Raw genomic sequence first — 22,289 nt, forward strand, 5'->3', positions numbered from 1 at the left:
TTAGATACTTTCCTCTCCTTGAACAACTTATAAAACAACATATTCTCTAACCATAAAAAAGTATCGATGTAAGCATTAGCCAAAATTGAGTCTTTTCACTTCAATTTAATTATTTATTATTTTATTTTTTTTTTCTTCTTTTTTTCACTTAAAACACAACTGACTGCATTTATGCAAATACTCAACAAGACCGGCATTTAGACATGTTAGACATGTTTCTGACTGCATTTATGCAAATTATGTTTCATTACAAGTTGTTAACTCAATGGCAATGAAAAAGTGATTAATACATAAAAATGCTTACATAAACCCTCTTTCCATTGCATTCAGTGAGCAATATCTGACATTTTACTGCATACTTTGTATGATCTGAGCCCCAAAGCATAAAGTATATTCCCCACTATGTTCTTTTATAGTTTTTTTTTTCCAAGTGGATTAAGATTCATTTCATATGATTAATCCGCCTATGAATTCAAAAAGTGTGTTACATGATTTACTTGCATCTAGCAAAAAAAAACTGTATATGATTCTGTTAACACTGGTGGAAAAAAAGTGAAATACAAAATACAGCCTGTCAAAATTAATTACAAATGACATCTGATAATGTTCTGTGCAGCAAAATACAAATGACAAAACAACCAAATGTTTTTAAATACATTAAAAAAAATTAAAATGGAATTTTAGCTTGACAGTAAAGTCATAAAAAAATGGAATATTATTTCCACGTGATATTTTTAAACAATATTGCAGTTTCTTTATCTGCTGGACTCTTGTTGGATGCTTATCTGTTATTCGGGTCAAGTCATATGTGTACAGTATATAATAATAATAATAATAATAATAATACAACATTTTGTTTTGTAAAACAAAGAAAGAAAAACCTGTAAGCATTATCATACAGAATGGTTTTCTAAAACAATGTTATGATCTAAATGTGACTTCTGTAGCATTACGTGACACTCCGTTTCCATCTCGGCCCATTAATATTATCATTGTTTTTGATTCATCTCTGTCACATTAATCTGGGTTCTGTGAAAGTCAGCCCAGAGTCTCTCTGAAAAACTTCATAGTGCTTCCGATGTTCAAACAAGAATCTTAGATACTCCTCTCCGAAATTAGCATCACTACGGAGATTCCCATTTGGAAACTCATAGCATTCCGGCTCTTCTACTGTCCCATCCTCATTCTCCACAATTATCACCTTAAAAAAGTGACTTGGCACTGCTTTCCCTTGAAACAACGGTGGATTCATAGGTCTTTTGTAAATTGGTCCAGAGTACACATGGACATTGCGGATCCCGGGTTGTTTGGTTAGATATCGACACCTTTTCTCTGCCTCTCTCCACGGGCCGGTGTTTAAGGTACTATCCTGTGGTACTATGTTGCTGTTCAAATAAGTGTCATCAAGGGCTTCCTAAGACCACCTGTGATTGGCAACCGCAGCAAGATGACCTCTTTGAAAGCAATGTTTAAATGCTCCTTTCACATTGTCAACTAAAGGTTCCCTGTTCAATGTCTCATACACCCAGTCAGCATTCTGGGTTTGATCGTTGAAGGACACAGTATAAGATTTTGTTTTACTTAAATACTTTAAAGGTGAAGGAGTTTTATCTATTAATTTAAAGTGAGCTCCTGGTTGAGCTTGTCGTTCTACACTTGTATTATTGTTCAGTACATTGATTGGGATGCGGATGGAGATGGTTTCATATCTATTTTGTTGCCCTTCATTTGGTAAACAAGCCCTGTCCTGGCCATCGGGAGCACCGTGATAATTCCCAGCCTGGCCCTGACTGAGAGATGGTTGCACACTATAGCTTGGTGGTTTGCATTTCTCCTGCACTGCTCTTAGTTTACACTTATCACAAACAAAACTTCTTGTCATCATCTGCAAAATTATAACTGACCAGTCTTTTCTTTCATCTGAGTTTTTATCCATGCTTTGCAATTTACTCCAAACTCGTTTGATTTCATCCACTGGACAGCAATTATGTTCATGCTCCATTTCAGATTTGTTGAAGCTCTCATTCCCTTTAAAAAATGATAACAAATCCCTAGCTATGTCATCTAAAGTGACATCGGGTGGGTCTCTTCCCCCTTGACTGGCATTTCCATCAGATTCAGGAGTATTCATCTTTAATGAGATTTTAAGAACAAAGTTATAAGGGACAAATCGCTCTTGACTCAATGTGGTGTTAATACTTCTTCAAGGTCTTCAAAGATCTTCTCATCAGGCAGGGCTCATATAATGTGCACTTCTGGGAGAAAAATCATTGTGTCAAAATTCGGCTTATTTCAGTATTTAAGCTGCAGTACATACAGAAATGCATACTCATATCAACATAAACACACAAAGCAAATTTGTGTAATGTCCTCTAATAACTTCAAGACTTTTTTATACCATACAATGTCATTTAAAACAAAAGCCGTTTGCTTTTTGGCTACAATATGTCCAACTGCTAAAATGTATTAAGCACGAAATACATTTAATATAAATTCTATTCAAGTTCACTTTCTTATATGAAACTATATACATATACATACATAATTATATGCTTAGGGTATGTTTACATTATTTAGCAATTTATGGTTTCCTGTTATTTTCGACAAATTATTGTCCTGTACTAGTACACTGTATTATTAATAACAGGGATATTGTTACAGTTTTCACGTAGCTATTATTAGGTCTATGTGTTAATATGAATCATACGAGTTTGGCTGTATGATTCGAGTGTCGCTGCTGTGGTCTTATGAAGTTTATCTTCAGCCAAACTGAATTTTACTTTTTTCTATTCAAAAAGATAAAGGCAAAGAAGCCCACGTTTGAGTGTGTCTTTCCACATCCGTTACTAACACAGTATATTATAGTCTTTAAAAAATCGTCTTTGAAAAATACAAATCGAATTATCTTATACGCACATTATTAGGATTATACCACCTCCGCCTCGTTTTGATCCAGGAAAAACCCAGAGTTATTATTCTTTTTTAAATTTTGCTTGTTCTGTTCGCATGCAGTTTGCGAAGTGACAAAATGAAGCAAAGCACAACTAGTCCTCACTTTAATTTTTGCTGTTTCTGAATTTGATGTAATCACAGGCAAAATGCAAACACAACTGCATTATTATTAGTTTTATTGTATAATTATTATTATTATTATTATTACATTTATAGGCTACTTTTGAACAAAGTCTTATTTCATGCGAAGTGATAATATAATTAGCCTATACACTTTTTTATTTTCTCTATTTGTAAGTTTTTAATGCTGTTATTTGATATGTTTTTTTTATATGTGTGATGTTAATAAAATACATTTTAACAGTTAAATGTAAAGCCTAGTTTATTAACATTTTGTCGGGGCGATTGGGGAAAGCTGGCGCTCGGAACCGTTCCCTTCCTCCAAAGTGGAGAATGGCAGAAAAAGTTTGAGAAACTCTGCTCTAACGTCAAGAAAACTGGACATTTTTCACGTTCCCAGAACCAACACTGAATATTTGGAGAACGTTCTTATAACAAAAGTCTGTTAGCTGGTAGTAAATCACGTGACATTAAGGAAACCGCTGTGGTGTATTTCAGAAAGCCACTATAGCTGACAGGAAGAGTTTGATGAGAACAGAAGCTTTCAAATATGAGACAATTTGACATGTATCATCTTACATGTTTGACATTATGACAACAGTTATGACACATTATTGATGAGTCCACAGTCCAAATAAAATTGTTTTCTTATATGCATATATCAGACCTTTGTTAATAAATTTGCAAATAAAAAAGTTAAATTTAATTTTTTTTAGAACACCTAACTCATATTATAAATTACAGCTGTAATATGTTTACATTGATTTAGTTTGTAAAATGTGTTTATCCTGTTGTGTTTTTTATAAAAAGGTTGTACCTACTACAATTATAATTATAATAATAATAATAATTCTATTATATATAATAATTATATAATTATAAAAATAACAATTATAATTGTTATAATTATAATTCTGAACTTTAAAATATATACAGACATTGAATAAGTGAAAACAAACTAATAAAATGTATCTTATTGATTAATAGTCAAACCTTGATGTCGTTGATGTCTCTCTCTGTGTGGCATCTGTCCATTTCCTGAGTTCTCATAGGAAGTGAAACTTCTCTGCATGCCTTGCTTAGACACACAAAAACAACGTCTGTTTTCTGTGAAATCACATGACATTCCTACAAGTAAAAATGTACACATTTAATTCATTAATAATTGCATTATTGTGTGTGTGCAAGCATTTGCCAGCTTCACAACTGATGTTTTTGTCAATAAATTGGTTTTAATTCTAATGTTGATGAATCTATCCACGCTTTCCACACATTTCTTGTTCTGCAAATATACTCTACTTGCTACCATTGAAGCATGTTATAAAGGCTTATAATGACTGGGATTTCAGGCACCTTGACCTCAGTGAGAAGTTCTTTCTGATGTCCTTTCAAAGATGCTGATGATGAACATAGAGTTGCATTCAGTTTATAATTGAATATACAAAGATACTTTATTTTTTGCTTTTCTGTGGCTGTTTTTAACCCAAACTCAAGCATTATGTGTTCATGAGTTTTGATTTGGTCTTAACTGGCAGAAGAACACAACATGTTCTAGCTGAGTCCTGTGGTGTAAGTGTGACTGTGACGCGTTATGCCTGTCTCACACATACTCCGTGTGTGTGTATGCGGTCACGGTGCAGGAGCAGCGCACGCTATAGTGCTTTCACATATGCTGCGTTTGCAGTGTGTAACTGATCCGCATAAATAACTGAATAAAATATCAGTACTGTTTTATCTGTATAGTTTGATATTGTTTGTGCATCACATTCACAAATATTACACACTGCATGAAAGGAAATTTTCGAAAAACCATAATAGGTCCACTTTAAGAATATTATTTTAAATTGTCATAGTGTTCATACTGTTATAGGACTGTACTTAATTTCAGCAAATGTTTACTGTACATATGTTCATTCTATAACATGATTAGTATGCTGGCTTCATGGAGCATGCATGCATCTGCTGCCATTCCTCTTTAAAAACACAACACATGGATTTGAGTGATTCAGAACTTTCCTTATATAATTACACACAATTACTAAAACAGAGGACAAATAAAAATGTACATGTTTTTTAATTACATATTTAAAATAATTGAAAAGAAGCTCAGAAAGATGACCAATCAGATTTGGTAGAAAATGTAGGTTGTTCCTCCATTTACAACATTACCAATAACTTGTTGTTGATGTGCTTGTTCAACAAAAAGTAATGTGTGAAGTGTTAGACAAGTATGCACTCCACCGTCACAACTTTCCATACATAGCAAAAGAGGAAGGACCAACACGTCAGAAACACAAATGCATTTTTCAATGCAAATTCCAAACATAAAAAAAAAAAAAAAAAAAAAAAAAAAAAAAATCACCTTATTGATAATAAATACTATATACAGACAAGCTGATGTGTTCAAAATATGCAGGCAAACTAATGTGCCCAGAATCTTAGTGCAAAATCCCCAGTGTTAAATTAACACTGCTCTGTGTTTATATAATCCACACTCAGAGTGTTATAAGTAACACTGAAGAGTGTTAAAGTTAATGAGATAATAAGTGATTAATTGTGTGATGATTGAGCATTATTGAAGATACCTGATGATAACAAGCAGAATCACTGAAGGAGAAAAAGCACTTCTTTTTTTTTTAACTGAATCACTGAACTCATTTAGAGCCTAATCTCAGAGTTAGATTTACTTTATTGATTATAGCAGAACTGCCTTGTACGGTATAATAATTTTAGCATTTTCGATGTAATCAAAAGGATATCTTAAGTTATTCTGATACAAAAAAATCCAGTGTATGAATCTCAGCAATGTTGACAAGGATATTCAGATAAACAGATCAACTCCGAACATTAGAAAACAAGAGACAAAAAATAAATAAAAAATCACATAAAACCAGCAGAAATAAAATAAGATAGTAAGAATAAAGCAAATTAAACCACAGCCAACACAATTAGATCCCTTTTTCTCTTTGTTCATCTGGCTGTTATAACTGAATTACAGCAGCCAAACACTCCTCCATCACACCACAGCCGATGGAATTCCGATCAGCCGTTTCAATTGGGGTTCCCCCAGAGGATAAGATGTCGATAGCAGCATCAGAGGGTGAGCTGGCCTCTGGAGATGACGACTCGGCTGTGTTATCTCCCTCTGGGAGTGTAACGTTGCCCGAGGCAGATCCAGAAATGTCAGCTATGCTGAAACGGGCCGCCGAGGCTGCCGGGCTCGAGTGGAACCCTCCACCGTGTCCCGCTCAGTCTCGGTTGGGGGATTGGTATCTCGGGGCGGGCCGTGCTGGTTCTCAGCTCGCCGCCCAATGCCTTTCTTTCCCGAAGTGCATGGAGAGCTTACCAGGTTGTGGACGGCAAACTGCCTGAATAGCTTTTCCCCCTCGCTACCCTTGAGGGAGGAGCGGTGAAGGGTTATGAGGCTGTCCCTCCAGTGGAGCGGTCTGTCGCGACACAGGTGCACCTGTGCCCGACGGCCGCTGCATCTGGGGGATCCTTGTCTCCCCTTGCAGGCCTGTAGGCTCGCGTCAGGTTTGGCGGTAAGAGCTTAGCAGAGCAGAGCCTAGCTCCGCACTGCTACCGACCTCGCCCTCCGGGGCACAAGTGTCACAGCGTGCGCGGTCGGTCTAGCGATGCCCACATTAGTGGTCCAGGAGCGCCATCGTTGGCTCAGCCTGGTTGAGATGGTGGATGCGGACAAGGTTCGGTTCCTGGACTCCCCAATTTCCCAGGTTGGGTTGTTCGGCGACGTGGTGGAGCGCTGCACCCAACAGCTCTCCGCCGCCCAGGCGCAGACAGAGGCCTTCCGACACATCCTGCGCCGGCGGCGCCCGCTGCTGCCTTCACCCGTCCGCCGGGGACAGATCCTCCGCCTGCCCGTCGCCAAGGGCGTCCGCCAGCAGCCGCCTCAGCTCCCGCCGGACCGTCGCAGCAACCTACACCCAGGTCTCGGCGTGGAGCCGGCCGCAGTAGGGGCGCCCAGCCCGTCCCAGGCGCTGCCAGGCCAGGTAGTAAGCGACAGCGGGAACGTTGAACCTGGACGGGCCCCCTAGGGATGGAGAAGTTGCTCTTGTTGCGATGTTGTCTGAAAAGACAACATCGCGACCATTGCGCTAAGCTTCCCTCGCACTCACCCGTCACCTTCTCCTTGGAGTCAGAAGCTTCTGAGGTTGCTTCTCCCACATTAGATTTGAATGGGATTGTGTATGAAGAAGAATGAAGGAAAATCAATAAACTATGAATTATTTACTTCCATTGTGTGAACAATATGTATCGTTAATCATGTAATCCATAAAAAGTAACTGTAATTTGATTATGAGCATTTTAAAACGTGATATAATCTAATTAGCCTACAAGTACTACATTTTTGGAATCTGATTACGTAATCCAGCGCTACATACATGTATGAAGTTATTACTTTTATTAAACTATAATTTTTATAATTATTGTATAGTTATGGTATCATATTTTATGACCTTCCTATAACTGACTAATATTAACTCATTTATCATTTAAACATTTATCTACAAACCCATGCAAGAAGACAAAAACAACCCAAAACCAAATATGTGATTGGCTTCTTTATTATTTACTGCACTTTATTATTATTATTTTTTAAATTGCATTAGTTTATAACATTGCCTGAGGTGAGAAATCATACAAAACTGTAAATAAACAATGATATAAGAATTCACAGGTAAAACAGTTGGGAAGATTTATGCAAAGCAGCGTATCGAAGGGCAACATAAAACCTCCCATTTTAATAATCAAACAGGGCAAAAATCATTCAAATAAAATTATAAACGTATAAATAAATACAAAGAGAAAAATCAATAAAGTGCATTCTGTAACATTGCTTGTACTCTTGCGCGAGTAACTGTCTCTACAGAATCTAAACACTGACACCGTCTATCCTACACACACACACTTTACAGCACAAATCAATCTGAAAACATGTCATAAAGGCATATACACCCTACCCAAATATTAAAAGCATATTAAAAATGATGCTACCTTCACAAAAAGTACAGTGGTGTTAACTATGGTACAAAGATGGTACCTGATATATTGTACACCATGGTACTGAATTATTACCTTAACCAGGGAATACCATTGTTTATGTCCAAAAATATGGTATTATCATAGTACAATGTCTAAAACACCATGTTAATACCAGCCAAAATTTAATCCATCATTTGTTTCTCCCTCTAAAGGTTAACATTTGGGTAAAGTGTAAAGTCCTATATTGGCAAAAGACAGTCAATCAGGGATCAGCTGATTTGGATCATCATTGCACTAATGTGGCACCAAATACATGCTAGATTCACTACACACACACACACACACACACACACACACACACACACAGAGAGAGTCTCCAAAGTATGTTCACACAAACGTGAGAGATTTAAAGTGTAAACAGATTAGATCAATTCCACATGTCACATAAAGCCACTGCCAACGTATCATTTAATCTCTCGCAAACCACTAGACGTTTACATGTCATCCTACTACGTAATAAAATCCTATAAAAGATCACGAATATGTAGCAAAAGTGAATTAAAAGCCCTGGATGGATTAAAATTAAACACATCTACACATAGACCACCTCATACTTCACAAACTCTTCTGCATATACTAAAAGGATAATTCAGGCTTTGAAAGAATTCAAGTGTATAATCCACAGTGCATTTACTGGCCTATTAATATAATCTAACAGGATGACATCATATAGTGAGCTATTTTCTTCATAGAGTTTGTCTAATAATCTCAATATCATTTCATAACGATGCCATCCTTGAGGTTTTTTGCTTCAGTCTCAAGCATGGCATATTTAACTACTGTATATAGACTCTCTTTCTCGGTTTAGACATTTAAATTGAGCCACATAAAAGTCAACATGAAACGACATCTGCAACTGATTTCACTTCCATAATCTACTTCAAATATACTTCTACAGATATGTGATATTATTGCCATAACGCAAACTGGCTTTAAATTGCTGCATTGACTTAGAAAGGCTGCATTTCCCACAAAGTAGCTATTTGACTATACAGTAGAACTTAGTCAGGGGTTGATTTTACACAGATTAAACAACATTGCAATCCATTAAACGCACTGTACTTCTGTTTCTCACAACCTAGTTTTCATTCCTGTCAAAAATTATATATGGCACTACCCTGACTAAAGTCTGATGGTTAAACGTTGTGCACGACCAAGGTGATGTTAGCTGAAAGGGAAAGCCGTGCACTGATGAATCGTGCACAATAACACCAGGAACATGCATCACTAAAGTAAATATGGTCAATTTAGATTTCATGTTGACTTTTGCTGGGCATTTCCAGTGCAAATATAATTAAGACAGCAGAAACAAGCACTTATTCACACGGTTCTGTCCTTGTGCAACAATCATTTCCCATTTCTGTTGCCTCTAGCATTCGTATAGCGCTACCGTCTGCAGTTTAACAGTATAGCCGAGGTACCAGAATGAGAGTGTTTAGATCTATAGTGTCGGTCACTTGGTAAACAAACACTTTAACTACTGTACCTCTCGTTTCTAAATCTGACAAACTGATTGGATGATATGGTGATGACTGAAAGTACATGCCCTCTACAGACCTGGCAGGAATGATTGGATGTGCAGTGTTCACTAGCATTAGGTCTTGATTTCATTTTTCATATCTTATTTTTTTACTTTTCTATTCACAATATACAATGTAACATGCATCTAGAAAGACATACTGGTTTGTTCTACATCCACATATGATGGTGCACACACTCGTACGCCATATGCACAAACACATTTGACAAGGGTCATTTAGAAGCACCTTTACTTGTTTGCGTTTTTTGTTGTTGTTTTTTTTATGTCTTGGTTTGATGGCTGTAGAGTCTTTTGAACAGTCTGCATTTGGACAAATACTGGGAACACATTCTGTTTTTAAAGTTCCCAACAGAATATTCCCATTAGAATATTATGAATGTTTGGAAGAGCTCTTTGATGCCTTTTCAGGCTTTGACGATCCAGGACCGGGCCAAGTTCCAGTCAGCCCACGGCGACTCCCGGACGAGGCCTCGGACTTTCCCAAGGTGGCGGCTCGTTTGTCCTCGTTGGTTTTGGAGCTGTCCTTGCCCTTCCCGCCATCCTGAGAGCCCAACTTCATCGGCCCAAGCACAGTTTTAGCCACACTGGTGAGCTGCGTCACAAAGCTCGACCTGTCGCCAGGAGATACGGCACGGGATTTGCTTGTGCAAGGCGACTTAGCGGTTGGAGACGGAGAGGCTTGGGACTCATCAACCGCTTCCAGCCGCCTTATTTCCTCTTGAGGGGCTCTGGTTGACCCTGATGGGGTTTGAACCCGTTCTTCAATGGTTTTAGACTGGACAGGAATGGCTTCTTTGACTTTAGGTGCGGCAACAATACTAGGTCCAGTCCCCTCAACGCTTAGAGGTCCTTTACCTGACTTGCTTGCCTCTGGAGCAACTATCGGTGGGGTTTTCTCCTTCGCCGGGATCTTTTCAGTGGCTTTGCCATTCTCCAGCCCTTTAGGACCCTCGGTTTTGCTATTCTCCATCCCTTTAGGACCCTCGGTTTTGCCATTCTCCATCCCTTTAGGACCCTCGGTTTGAAGGCTCTGGCGTTTGAGTTCCTGTGATCCAGAGCTCTGGACAATTGGCGTCCAATTTGGGGTCTTTGAGCCACATCCCATTGCGGATGTGACGCTAAGAAATTCGCTCTTTCCCACATCCCTAGCTCCCTCCTTGACTATTGAGACGACTGAGACTTGAGAAGACTCAGACTTTGAGCCAACTTTCTCCTTCTGAGGTGTTTCGGCCAATTGGATTGATTTGGGATCCAATGGTTCGGTTTTTGACGTGGTTTTTAAAACTGCTACACTTGAGTCAGGCTTCCTTGGTGTAATCTCGGACTCTCGAACCGTCATTGAGTCCTGCCTTCCAAGATGCCTCGCCGGACTCAACGTGTGTTGGGTGGGGGTGTGCGTTGGCGTCTGTTCGGGTGGAGAAGGCGGAGCCCCGGGTGTATTCTCTCCCTCGATCTCCATCAGGCTCTGGAGAGCGTGTTCGCAGTGGAACGACTCCCGGCGGTATTCGGCATGCACAACCTCCAATCCGTGTTTTCTCATGGACACGCAAAGCCCTCCCTTCCTATCCGAGCACACGGAAGATGAGGAGGATGGGAAAGATGGCGTAGGGGGCGGGCCCAGCTTCTCGGCGGACTGCACCCGTTGGAGGAGAGGGGAACGGGGGGGTTCTGCGCTCTTGGGACGGGGGCGCGTGATTGGAGGGGATGCATGAAGCTTGGCGGGGAAGGCTTGTGTGGTGTTGGAGCTGCCGACGGTGTGTCCAGCGATGGGCGGAGGAGAGGACGAAGTTGGGGATGGCGTGTGAGCTAACGGGGACAGAGGAATGTTCCCAGCGGATTTGCAGCGAGCAGAACGGTACTGGCGGTGGAGTTTGGGTGAGAGACCGTAGAGAGAGCTTGGCCGCATGTGCTGAGACGTCGCAGGCGAGTTTGGCGTGCTGGACGCGGGAGAGCTGCTCTGAGACGACGTGCCTGAAAGGACAAGGACAGAACCAGGTCAGAACCTCAAAGGAACATGAAAAGGACACACAATGATCAGTCAAAACACCCACTGAAGTTAAATATCAAAGGCTAATTGAGTTAATTTCAAAGCATGTCTGCCGGAAAACGAAAGAGGCAACGCACGCCACAGAAATATCATCTTCAGTAGGTCAAGTGTCACTCAAGTACATAAGGTTTAAACAAAATTCAATATTACATGGCAAAATTCTGCTTTTGTTCTCTAGAAAGGAGTTCACACATTATAATACAATTGTTCGACTACTCAAAAACTTAGACCCCAATCATACTCTTGTGTGTCATGCATCATATAATGCATGTATATCAACACAGATGCTTTCAGGCTTGATTTTCAGAGACATTGGACTCTGCTATGAGGCACATAATGGGGGGTTTTCATGTATGCTTTGCATTCTCAGCACTAGTCAACAGTCTTTCACAGTCAATATGTTTAAAGCAAGGTGCCTGGATAAAATATACATCCAGTTACAAACATTAAAGTGTAACTGTAGCGCCCCCTTGTGTACTGCTGTTATTACTGTAATGCAAGCATGCATGTGTGCAATGTATTGAATCTTCATTTCCATACTAGCATAATCAGCATCTCAATCAGTCAAGCTAAACTAGTAAAAGTAGTACAATGCAAATAAATAATATTTAATAAATAATGCTTATAATAAATTTACATACTATTGCCACTACTACTAATAATAATTTTGTACAAAATCAGAATAAAGAGATATTTTTTGATTGTTGTAATTATACATGTTTATTTAATTTAATTTAACATTTGATTGATTTTATCATAATGAAGCCCCAGGGGTTTGTGTCCCCTTGGTTGGAAAACCCTGGTCTAGAAACACTCATTTTGACTGAATAAAACAAGTATAAATGACATCACAGATTCAGCCAATTAGATTCCACTTCATACAGCAGTGGGAGGAGCTCTGACCGAGGTGGGCGGAGTCTGGAGGAGAGCGATACGTCTGAGTGGGCGAGCGAGCAGACAGGTTGTGTGTCGGAGATCCCGGCAGACTGTCTCCAGACGACAGCGAGCGATTCAGAGAGGACAGACTACGACTGGTGTGAAGCAGGTTTGACTGTTTCGTGATCTTACGGAAGAGAGAGCTGCGCTTTTTACTGCAGACAGAGAGAGAGACAAACTGAGTAAAGTGACTATGTAAATGAGGTGTGTATTTTATGCAAAGGCGTTCTCTCTTACTAACCTCTCTTGTCCATCTTTTGGAACTGACTTCTTGTTGCGTCGGGCCATCTTGGCTTTGTAGCTCAGCTTCCTGGCCGGCCCGATCTTTATAGATGTGTTTTCGAACGGAGTAGTCGTCACTGTTACTTTGCTGCCACTCTGAAATTACAAAAGCACCATGTTAAAGTTATTGAATATTATCTCTAGAAAGTTATATAGGTGAGTGGGGGGACGAGAGAAAGGGTAAAAGATGTTAAATTACTGAATACCTTAAAACACTCAACACTCCCAAAGGACATATATTTCAAATTATAACTTTCTTTTCTTTCTTTACCTTTTTTGTTTTTCCTTTTGTCTATTTTTATATTGTTAGTTGTCTATTTTCTTTTGTCGTCGTCGATATGTGTATTTTGTAAAATTTCTGTATGTATTCCTGCAATAGTTATTCTTTTTTTAAATATATATTTTTTAAAGCAATTGATGGAACAACAGGTCTGTTCGTGATGCCCGTACCTTCAGGATGAGCTCCACCACCTCTGTGTGGACCAATCCGTGCACAGACTCCCCGTTCACATGGGTAATGAGGTCACCGGCACAAAGCCCCGCCTCCTGGGCCGGCCCGCCACACTCTACATGCTGTGATTGGAAGAAAGCAATGTCAATCATCACTTTTTCATCATGCTTTTTCTCACCTGGGCTAGGCTTGCTTGTTTTGTTTTTTTAATAACAACAAAAAAAGTTATATTTTTGGCAAATGTTGAGGCCCTGTCACACCAAAAGTGAAATGAATAAGCCTCAGACTGAAGGAAATACATATTTACACGTACAGTAGAAACAAACCTTTCAGCTTCTGCCATTCTGGATTAAAGAACAATAGGATACAGGAGAAGGAAGTTCAACACTATTATTTCTAAATATAATCTAAAATATTTTTTGCTTATTAGTCTGGTTGAATAAGATCATTGAAGGTCAGCAGCAAAGACATTGGTTAATAAAGTGAGATTAAATACATAAAGTATATTTGTGTAATTTAATATAGTTCATTTTAAAAGTTTAGCATTTTACAGTTTTTATTCATTTTGAGAAATACTGAATGTTTTTGTGCAAGTGAGACGAGTAAATGCATGCTCACATTTAGTCTAGAGCTAAAATAACCATCATGTTCACACACAGCGCACACACTTCTCTCAACATGGGGACAGGAGAGCTGTCAGTCAACAAATGTGAAAAAGTAACAGATATTTTGTTGTAAATTGAAAAAGTAATGCGATACTTTACTAGCTAATTGAAAAAGTAATCTGATTACGTAACTCAAGTTACTTGTAATGGGTAACCCCAACACTGATCATCACATACAACACATTCCTCAGCTATAAATTCAGTAGGACGTCTCCGAATGCGTTCGTACCCAGACCATGTGATGCACGCTGTACACGTGACTGTCGCCCATGTAGACTCTGATGGCGCGCAGCGTGAAGCCGTACTTCTTCCCAGAGCGATGGATGGTGATCGGGGAGCGCAGGACATTGACCGTAGGCGAGTAGTCGCGACTCGGAGATGAGTCACGAGAAGAGGGATTGGACGAGATGGAGCGAGGAGACATGGGACTGGCCAATGGAGACGTGCCATGCTGCTCAACTACAGGAGGAAAAATAAAACCAAACATCTTAATATAAAAAAAGCTCATATGTAAATGCCACATATATTGAGAATAATGCAAAACCTGACTAGAAAAGTGTTGTGAAATTTTTTGTAGATTTGTAGTTTGTAGACAAAAAAAGTTTCATGCAAATTTCTATATTTTTTACACAGAACTTGCATGGAAAAATGCACATGTTTTTATTACAGAAATGAGCATGTTTCATAAATGAGGCCCACAAAAAGGCTAATTATTAAAGAAAACAAACCCCACGATTTTATAAAAGCATATAGAAAATAATACGATTTAAAAAAAAATTATACTTCAATAGAACTAAATAGTACTTTATTGTATTTATCAACATATTTTATTAGTTGTTGACATCTATAGTGTGTTTGAACTATAGTTTGCATTTATAGGTGTAGTTTTGCAAAAAAAAAAAAAAAAAGTAGTGTCGTGATTTTGAAGGTTATTGACCTTTTAAAACTTAAAATACACTTATAGAGCCTTATTTATTTATTTTTATTAATTATTAACCATTATTAATTAAAAGTATTTCATTTATTTAATTAAATATTTAAAAAACATGATGTCATGTACATCAAAATAATAATACTTAAATAAAAACAACAGTGCATTTATTTTAATGTTGAAGTGCTGTTATATTGGATGTTGATGCGTATCTATGATCATAATAAATCTGGAATGTCTGGAATGATATCTCGCCTGCAGGTATGATGACAGACAGGGCCGTGGTCGAGGCCGACTTTATGACTTTGGTGCCGGAGCGAGTCGCGGTGCTTTTCCCACTGTCGGCGGTGGGAATCTGATGATGTCGGGCTCTTCGTAACACGAGGTCACTTCCGACTCGAGGCCCAAACGAGTCTGGGATGTGCAGAGGCACGGCGGCATCGGCAGGCCGCAGAAGTTTATCTGAGGAACAGGAAGATTAATATGAGTTTTAGAGTGACTGACACCTAGGAACACAACAGTATAAATGTATGAAATGATTCTCTTTATTTGAAAACCAAATCACCTCCCGGATGTCCCACTGACTCCATCAGTCCGGAGCTGACGGGCACGCTGGCGCCCTCTAGTGACGTGCCCCTGACTTTGATCGCTGGCTGGCGCGTGTGCACCTCACCGTCTCCCTCTAGTGGAGAAGCGAAGCGGTGCGTGTCCATCAGCGCTGAGAAGCGGCGGCGAGCTCCGGGAGGACTGGAGTCTGATTCTGTGAAGGACGACTCCGAACACGACAAACGCTTCCTATACAGAGAAAGGAGGACCGTCAGTGGTTTAGAATCACGGCCTAATAACATAATACTATCGGGTTATTGGGTGATTCTGAGTGGTTTTAAACTTGCTAGGTGGTTGCTTGGTGGTTTCTAATTTGTTCTGAGTGGTTGCTAGGGCGTTGCTAAGGGGATAGCAGGGTGTTTTAGTGCATACTATGGGGTTATTAGGGGATTCTGAGTGGTTTTAAACTTGCTATGTGGATGCAAGGTGGTTTCTAAGGTTTTCTGAGTGGTTGCTCAGGTTTGCTAGGTGGTTACTAGGGTGTTTTAATGCATATTGTAAGGTTATTAGATGATTCTGAGTGGTTTTAAACTTGCTAGGTGGTTTCTAATTTGTTCAGAGTGGTTGCTAGGTGAATACTAGTGCATGCTATCGGGTTGTTAGATGAGTCATTTTAAACTTGCTACTATGTGGATGCTAGGTGGTTTCTAGGGTGTTCTGAGTGGTTGCTAATGTGTTGCTATGTGGTTACTAGGGTGTTTTAGTGCATACTATGGGGTTATTAGGTGATTCTGAGTGGTTTTAAACTTGCTAGGTGGTTTCTAATTTGTTCTGAGTGGTTGCTAGGGCGTTGCTAGGTGGATAGTAGGGGGTTTAAGTGCATAATATGGGGTTTTTAGATTAGTTATTTTAAACTTGCTACTATGTGGATGCAAGGTGGTTTCTAAGGTGTTCTGAGTGGTTGCTAAGGTGTTGCAAGGTGGTTACTGGGGTGTTTTTAGTGCATACTTTGGGGTTATTAGGTGATTCTGAGTTTAAACTTGCTAGGTGGTTTCTAATTTGTTCAGAGTGGTTGCTAAGTGAATACTAGGGTGTTAGTAGGCTGCTACTATGTGGATGCTAGGTGGTTTCTAATGAGTTTTTAGTGCATGCTTGCAGTTGTTAGGCTTTTCTGAGTAGTGTTAAACTTGCTATGGGATGCAAGGTGGTTTTAACCATCAATGTTCAATTAATAGTTAAAAGTGCATTATAAGGTTGATAGATAGTGCTCTTAGATAGTGTTTTAGTGCACGCTAAGCAGCTGTCAGGCAGTTCTGGGTGGTTTTAAATGTGCTACTATGTGGTTTCTAAGGTGTTCTGAGTGGCTGCTGGGATATTCTGGGAGGATGTTTTGTCGTTGCTCCTACATCTCAGGGGATCCGGTTCTCCAGGTCTTGTCCCGGAGGGTCAGGCTGCCCAGACTCTCTCTCTTCCCGCGATCTTCTCTGTGAGCTTTGGGCTCTCGGCGGGTCACCACAGGTTTGTGCTCCAGCTGGGACAGTTGCTCCATGCTGCTGTACACCTGTGATTCAGACAGATTACATGAGTCCTGGAACAGACTACATTACCCATAATCCTCAGTGTAAGATGAGAGAGATCAAACCTTGCTGAAGCGTGGAGAGCAGGAGGAGAAGTGGTGAATCTCCACTGGCTCGTCGTCATTGGTGTCGTCCTCATCGTACGAGTGAACGTGATGATATCGCTCGGATCGCGCTGAAACGGACAGATGAGTTACTCGCGAATGCACACTAACTAAATATGTGCTGAGAGCTTTCCTCTCAACAACAAAATAAAAATAAATAAAAATGATAGCGGTGAGACAACGGCAGTTAAGAAAGCATCAGATCTGATCATAGTGATGTTTGCACCAGATCTACAATTCAGCACTCCCGTCAAATTGTGTTTATTTACATGTAGCTCTTTATACAATAGATTGCTTTAAAGCAAGCGGCTTTACGGTATTAAACATGAAAAATGTCGCTTTCCATTAGAATTACAACTTCATTTTCTATTATAATGAAAAGATCCTAAGGTAAAAGATGATATAGGGTTTGTGGCTGATTTTAGCTTAGAGCACTTGTAATCGAAGTAGAAATGAGACGTTTGTCTTTGTTTTTCACAGAAATCATATTTCACCGCGCGATTATTTTGAAGATAATTTGAACTATGATGTTAAAACAATAAAACAAACTACACAGTCACATTCCTGAGAATGAGAGCTTTCTTTTGATATATGACTTTCCTGTTTTGTGAAATACGTAAAAAAATACATATTTATATTTCTGCATCGCTTTTTGGGGGAGGAGCGATTTTGTGACGATTGTATTTTTAAGCTTTATATTAATTCTTTGTGTTCCATATACACAAATGTCATTATATTCTGTGTAAAGATGAGATTTTAAGATTTAAAATGATACCATATATGGGGTGATAATATCTCCAGAAACCTTAAAACATTAAGTTTAAATATAATGACGTAGCTCTAGCCCCCGTCCACGGGCAAGTAGAGCGGAAGAGGTTAAAGCAAACAGCTTTACGGTATTAAACATGGAGAACCGTGTCAGTGTTGCTTTCCATTAGAATTACAACTTAATTTTCTACTATAAAGAAACTCGCGGTTTTCTGAACTCTACGGACTCAACAGGAAAAATTAACTGGAGAAAATGTCCACATCAAAGAAGGCGGAGCCTCAGAGCCACACCCACCTATTACATCATCACCACTGACCAATGGGAGATTGGAAGCGTTTACCAGTCAGAGTGAACTTTTACGGAAATTTCACATTGGCAAGCTGTTTCAAACTCCCGAAATTAACTCCAAACGTACTTCGTTTTGGCCTGATTGTGTTCGAAACGACGCCTCAGCAGTTCATATTTCGACTTCGCTTGACATATAACAGACACCAGCATAAACACACACAATCCACCCGTCCGTCACTCACTGTCGAAGTAGCTGGTGTCCTCCTCCGACTCCAGATGCGGGATGAACTCGGCTTTCTGTCGGAGCAGGCCGCTCCAGTCCAGATCACAGAAGAACGAATGCTGCTTCACCTCGAACGCTCCACCTGCGCAGAAACACACCCCTCCATTCAGCGTGAGCAGAACGTCTGACTCGACCAAAGCCATACACAAGGACAGCATGATAGAAGACAATCAATGCTCCAAAAAAAATCAAATTATAGCAACCATCGAAAATAGATATTAATATTTTCTTTAGACATTGTGTTGTTGCTAGAATGGTCTGAGTGCTTGCTAGGCCGTTGTTAGGTGGTTACTATGGTGTTTTTAGTTCATACTATTGGGTTATTAGGTGATTCTGAGTGGTTGCTAGGGTGTTGCTAGGTGGATACTAGGGTGTTTTAGTGCATACTATGGGGTTGTTAGATGAGTGATTTTAAACTTGCTACTATGTGTTTGCTAGGCATCCTGATGTTAGGCGGCTCTGATTGGTTTTAAACTGGCTTTGGGTGAGTAGGTGGTTGCTAAGGTGTTAGGTGGTTACCAGGGAGCTTTAAGTGAATTTTATGGGGTTGTTAGGAGGTTCTGAGTGGTTTATAACTTGCTATGGGTTGCAAGGTGGTTTCTAAGGTGTTCTGAGTGGTTGCTAAGGTGTTGCTAGGTGGTTACCAGGGAGCTTAAAGTGCTTATTATGGGGTTGTTAGATGGTTCTGAGTGGTTTTAAACTTGCTACTATGTTTTTGCTAGGTGGTTTATAAGGTATTCTGAGTGGTTGCTGGGGTGTTTTTTAGTGCATGCTATGCAGTTAGGTGGTACTGGGTGGCGTTACACTTGCTACTGTGGGGTTGCTAGGTGGTTTCTAAGGTGTTCAGAGTGGTTGCTAGGGTGTTTTAGTGTATACTATGTGTAGGCAGTTCTGATTTGTTTTAACTGTGCTACTACATGGTAGCTAGGTTCTTTCTATGGAGTTCTGGGTGGTTGCTAGGGTGTTGATGGGCTATTCTGGGGGTTGCTATGTTGTTGCCATGGTATTCAGACCCCGAGTCCCTCCTTTAGTGTAAGTCTATGGGACCTTCTCATCTGTTTTATTGTGCACAAATGGACTGGGGTTTGAATTTTTTAACTATTCTCCGGCAAATAAATATTCTTATTTAATTGTCATTATTTATGCGATGCTAAATGCTTTATGCGACAACCACATTTAGAGACAAAAGTGTTAATGAATGTCAGCAGTCAGAGTGCAATAGCATGTGTTCAGTGACAGAGGGTCACATGACTGCAGGTGTGTGAGGTCACCTGTGCCCAGTCTGAGCAGCGGGCTGGTCTGCAGTAGAGATGAGATCAGGTGCTGCGCGTCAGCCGGGAGAGCGTCGTCCTCATCGGGCCACGCAATATAATCTACACAAACACACACACACACTTGAAATGACACTATATTTTTTCTAATCAGTATTTTGTCTGATTTTCTAGTAAAAATATATGTTTTTAAATGTGACTATTTGTTTGCTTTTTGTGTTTTTGGAATTTCCTGTTAAAGGTTCACTGTTAAATGGGACTATTTCTATTGTTTGCTTCTATATCTATATATTTTATTATAGATATTTTACATTGTGTGCTTTGTATACATCCTTTGCTTTTTTTTACTGTAAAATTTCACTGTGTAAAATATCTGATGTTGTGACGTCTTTACCTGAGATCACCTGGCCGAACAGCTCCTCGGGTGTGTCGCCGAAGAACGGCACGCATCCCACCAGGAACTCGTAGAGGATGATGCCCATGGCCCACCAGTCCACCGGCTTCCCGTAGCCCTGCCGCAGGATCACCTCCGGGGCGATGTACTCCGGGGTGCCGCAGACCTGGGGTCAAAGGTCAAGCCTCTGAGCATGACTTCAGCACTGACACTTCATGAACTTGAGCTCAAAATTGTGCTACATTAATTACATTTAAATAAATGTATTCATAATATAATTATTTATAATTATAATTCATTGAAGATATCTGCAAATGCTACTAAAGTAAAGCCAGGTCATATGGACAAGGAGAAATAAAGTTATTAATCAACTACACTTGCATATATTTCCTGAAAAAAATGAAAGTGGTGTTAATGAATACAAAACTCTCCACCATTGCTATGCAGTTGCTAAGGTGTTTGGAATCATTTTTAGAATGTTGGAGTAAGGAATTATTTTTTAGCATGTTGGTATTTGGAATAGTTTTTAGAATGTTGGTATTTGAAATAATTTTTAGCATGTTGGTATTTGGAGTTATTTTTAGAATGTTGGTATTTGGAGTTATTTTTTAGAATGTTGGTATTTGGAATTATTTTTTAGAATGTTGGTATTTGGAGTTATTTTTTAGCATGTTGGTATTTGGAATTATTTTTTAGAATGTTGGTATTTGGAATTATTTTTTAGAATGTTGGTATTTGGAATTATTTTTTTTAGAATGTTGGTATTTGAAATAATTTTTAGCATGTTGGTATTTGGAGTTATTTTTTAGAATGTTGGTATTTGGAGTTATTTTTTAGAATGTTGGTATTTGGAATTATTTTTTAGAATGTTGGTATTTGGAGTTATTTTTTAGAATGTTGGTATTTGGAGTTATTTTTTAGAATGTTGGTATTTGGAGTTATTTTTTAGAATGTTGGTATTTGGAGTTATTTTTTAGAATGTTGGTATTTGGAGTTATTTTTTAGAATGTTGGTATTTGGAATTATTTTTTAGAATGTTGGTATTTAGAGTTATTTTTTAGAATGTTGGTATTTGGAATTATTTTTTAGAATGTTGGTATTTGGAGTTATTTTTTAGAATGTTGGTATTTGGAGTTATTTTTTAGCATGTTGGTATTTGGAATAGTTTTTAGAATGTTGGTATTTGAATTATTTTTAGAATGTTTTTATTTAGAATTATTTTTTAGAATGTTGGTATTTGGAATTATTTTTTTTAGAATGTTGGTATTTAGAGTAATTTTTTAGAATGTTGGTATTTGGAATTATTTTTTAGAATGTTGGTATTTGGAATTATATTTTAGAATGTTGGTATTTGGAGTTATTTTTTAGAATGTTGGTATTTGGAATTATTTTTTAGAATGTTGGTATTTGGAATTATTTTTTAGCATGTTGGTATTTGGAATAGTTTTTAGAATGTTGGTATTTGAATTATTTTTAGAATGTTTTTATTTAGAATTATTTTTTAGAATGTTGGTATTTGGAATTATTTTTTAGAATGTTGGTATTTGGAGTTATTTTTTAGAATGTTGGTATTTGGAATTATTTTTTAGCATGTTGGTATTTGGAATAGTTTTTAGAATGTTGGTATTTGAATTATTTTTAGAATGTTTTTATTTAGAATTATTTTTTAGAATGTTGGTATTTGGAATTATTTTTTTAGAATGTTGGTATTTAGAGTAATTTTTTAGAATGTTGGTATTTGGAATTATTTTTTAGAATGTTGGTATTTGGAATTATATTTTAGAATGTTGGTATTTGGAATTATTTTTTAGAATGTTGGTATTTGGAATTATTTTTTAGAATGTTGGTATTTGGAATTATTTATAGCATATTGGCGTTTGAAATCATTTTTAGCATGTTGCTGTTGCTTATTGGCAACTTGTGACACTGGCATTAATTATTAACTACACTAAACAGACAGAATATAATAATTTAAAGATTTCATGAATAATGAAAATTGCCATTTTGTGGCTTTTAGTCCCTGTCTGTGATCCATGTCTTCTAATACAATATTACATTCTTTTAAAAGA

At 38.5% G+C, this 22,289-nt stretch overlaps 1 protein-coding gene across 1 annotated transcript in view; it reads right to left on the reverse strand.

Annotated features, from left to right (window-relative positions):
• Nucleotides 1–8,382: 8,382 nt before the first annotated feature.
• Nucleotides 8,383–22,289, reverse strand: part of mast1b (microtubule associated serine/threonine kinase 1b) — a 38,283-nt gene continuing 24,376 nt past the window's right edge. The window contains exons 16-27 of the mRNA XM_056243475.1: nucleotides 20,221–20,386; nucleotides 19,827–19,928; nucleotides 18,515–18,637; nucleotides 17,177–17,286; nucleotides 16,941–17,095; nucleotides 15,554–15,783; nucleotides 15,244–15,450; nucleotides 14,287–14,516; nucleotides 13,392–13,514; nucleotides 12,901–13,037; nucleotides 12,627–12,814; nucleotides 8,383–11,647 (exon numbers count right to left, since the gene is read on the reverse strand). Coding sequence (XP_056099450.1) covers nucleotides 10,047–11,647; nucleotides 12,627–12,814; nucleotides 12,901–13,037; nucleotides 13,392–13,514; nucleotides 14,287–14,516; nucleotides 15,244–15,450; nucleotides 15,554–15,783; nucleotides 16,941–17,095; nucleotides 17,177–17,286; nucleotides 18,515–18,637; nucleotides 19,827–19,928; nucleotides 20,221–20,386 — 3,372 coding nt within the window. The 3' untranslated portion in view covers nucleotides 8,383–10,046. The remainder of the gene's footprint in view (nucleotides 11,648–12,626; nucleotides 12,815–12,900; nucleotides 13,038–13,391; nucleotides 13,515–14,286; nucleotides 14,517–15,243; nucleotides 15,451–15,553; nucleotides 15,784–16,940; nucleotides 17,096–17,176; nucleotides 17,287–18,514; nucleotides 18,638–19,826; nucleotides 19,929–20,220; nucleotides 20,387–22,289) is intronic.

This window comes from Rhinichthys klamathensis, unplaced genomic scaffold (genome assembly GCF_029890125.1).
Source record: "Rhinichthys klamathensis goyatoka isolate OS25496 unplaced genomic scaffold, OSU_Roscu_1.1 h1tg000799l_1, whole genome shotgun sequence".
Lineage (NCBI taxonomy): Eukaryota > Metazoa > Chordata > Actinopteri > Cypriniformes > Leuciscidae > Rhinichthys > Rhinichthys klamathensis.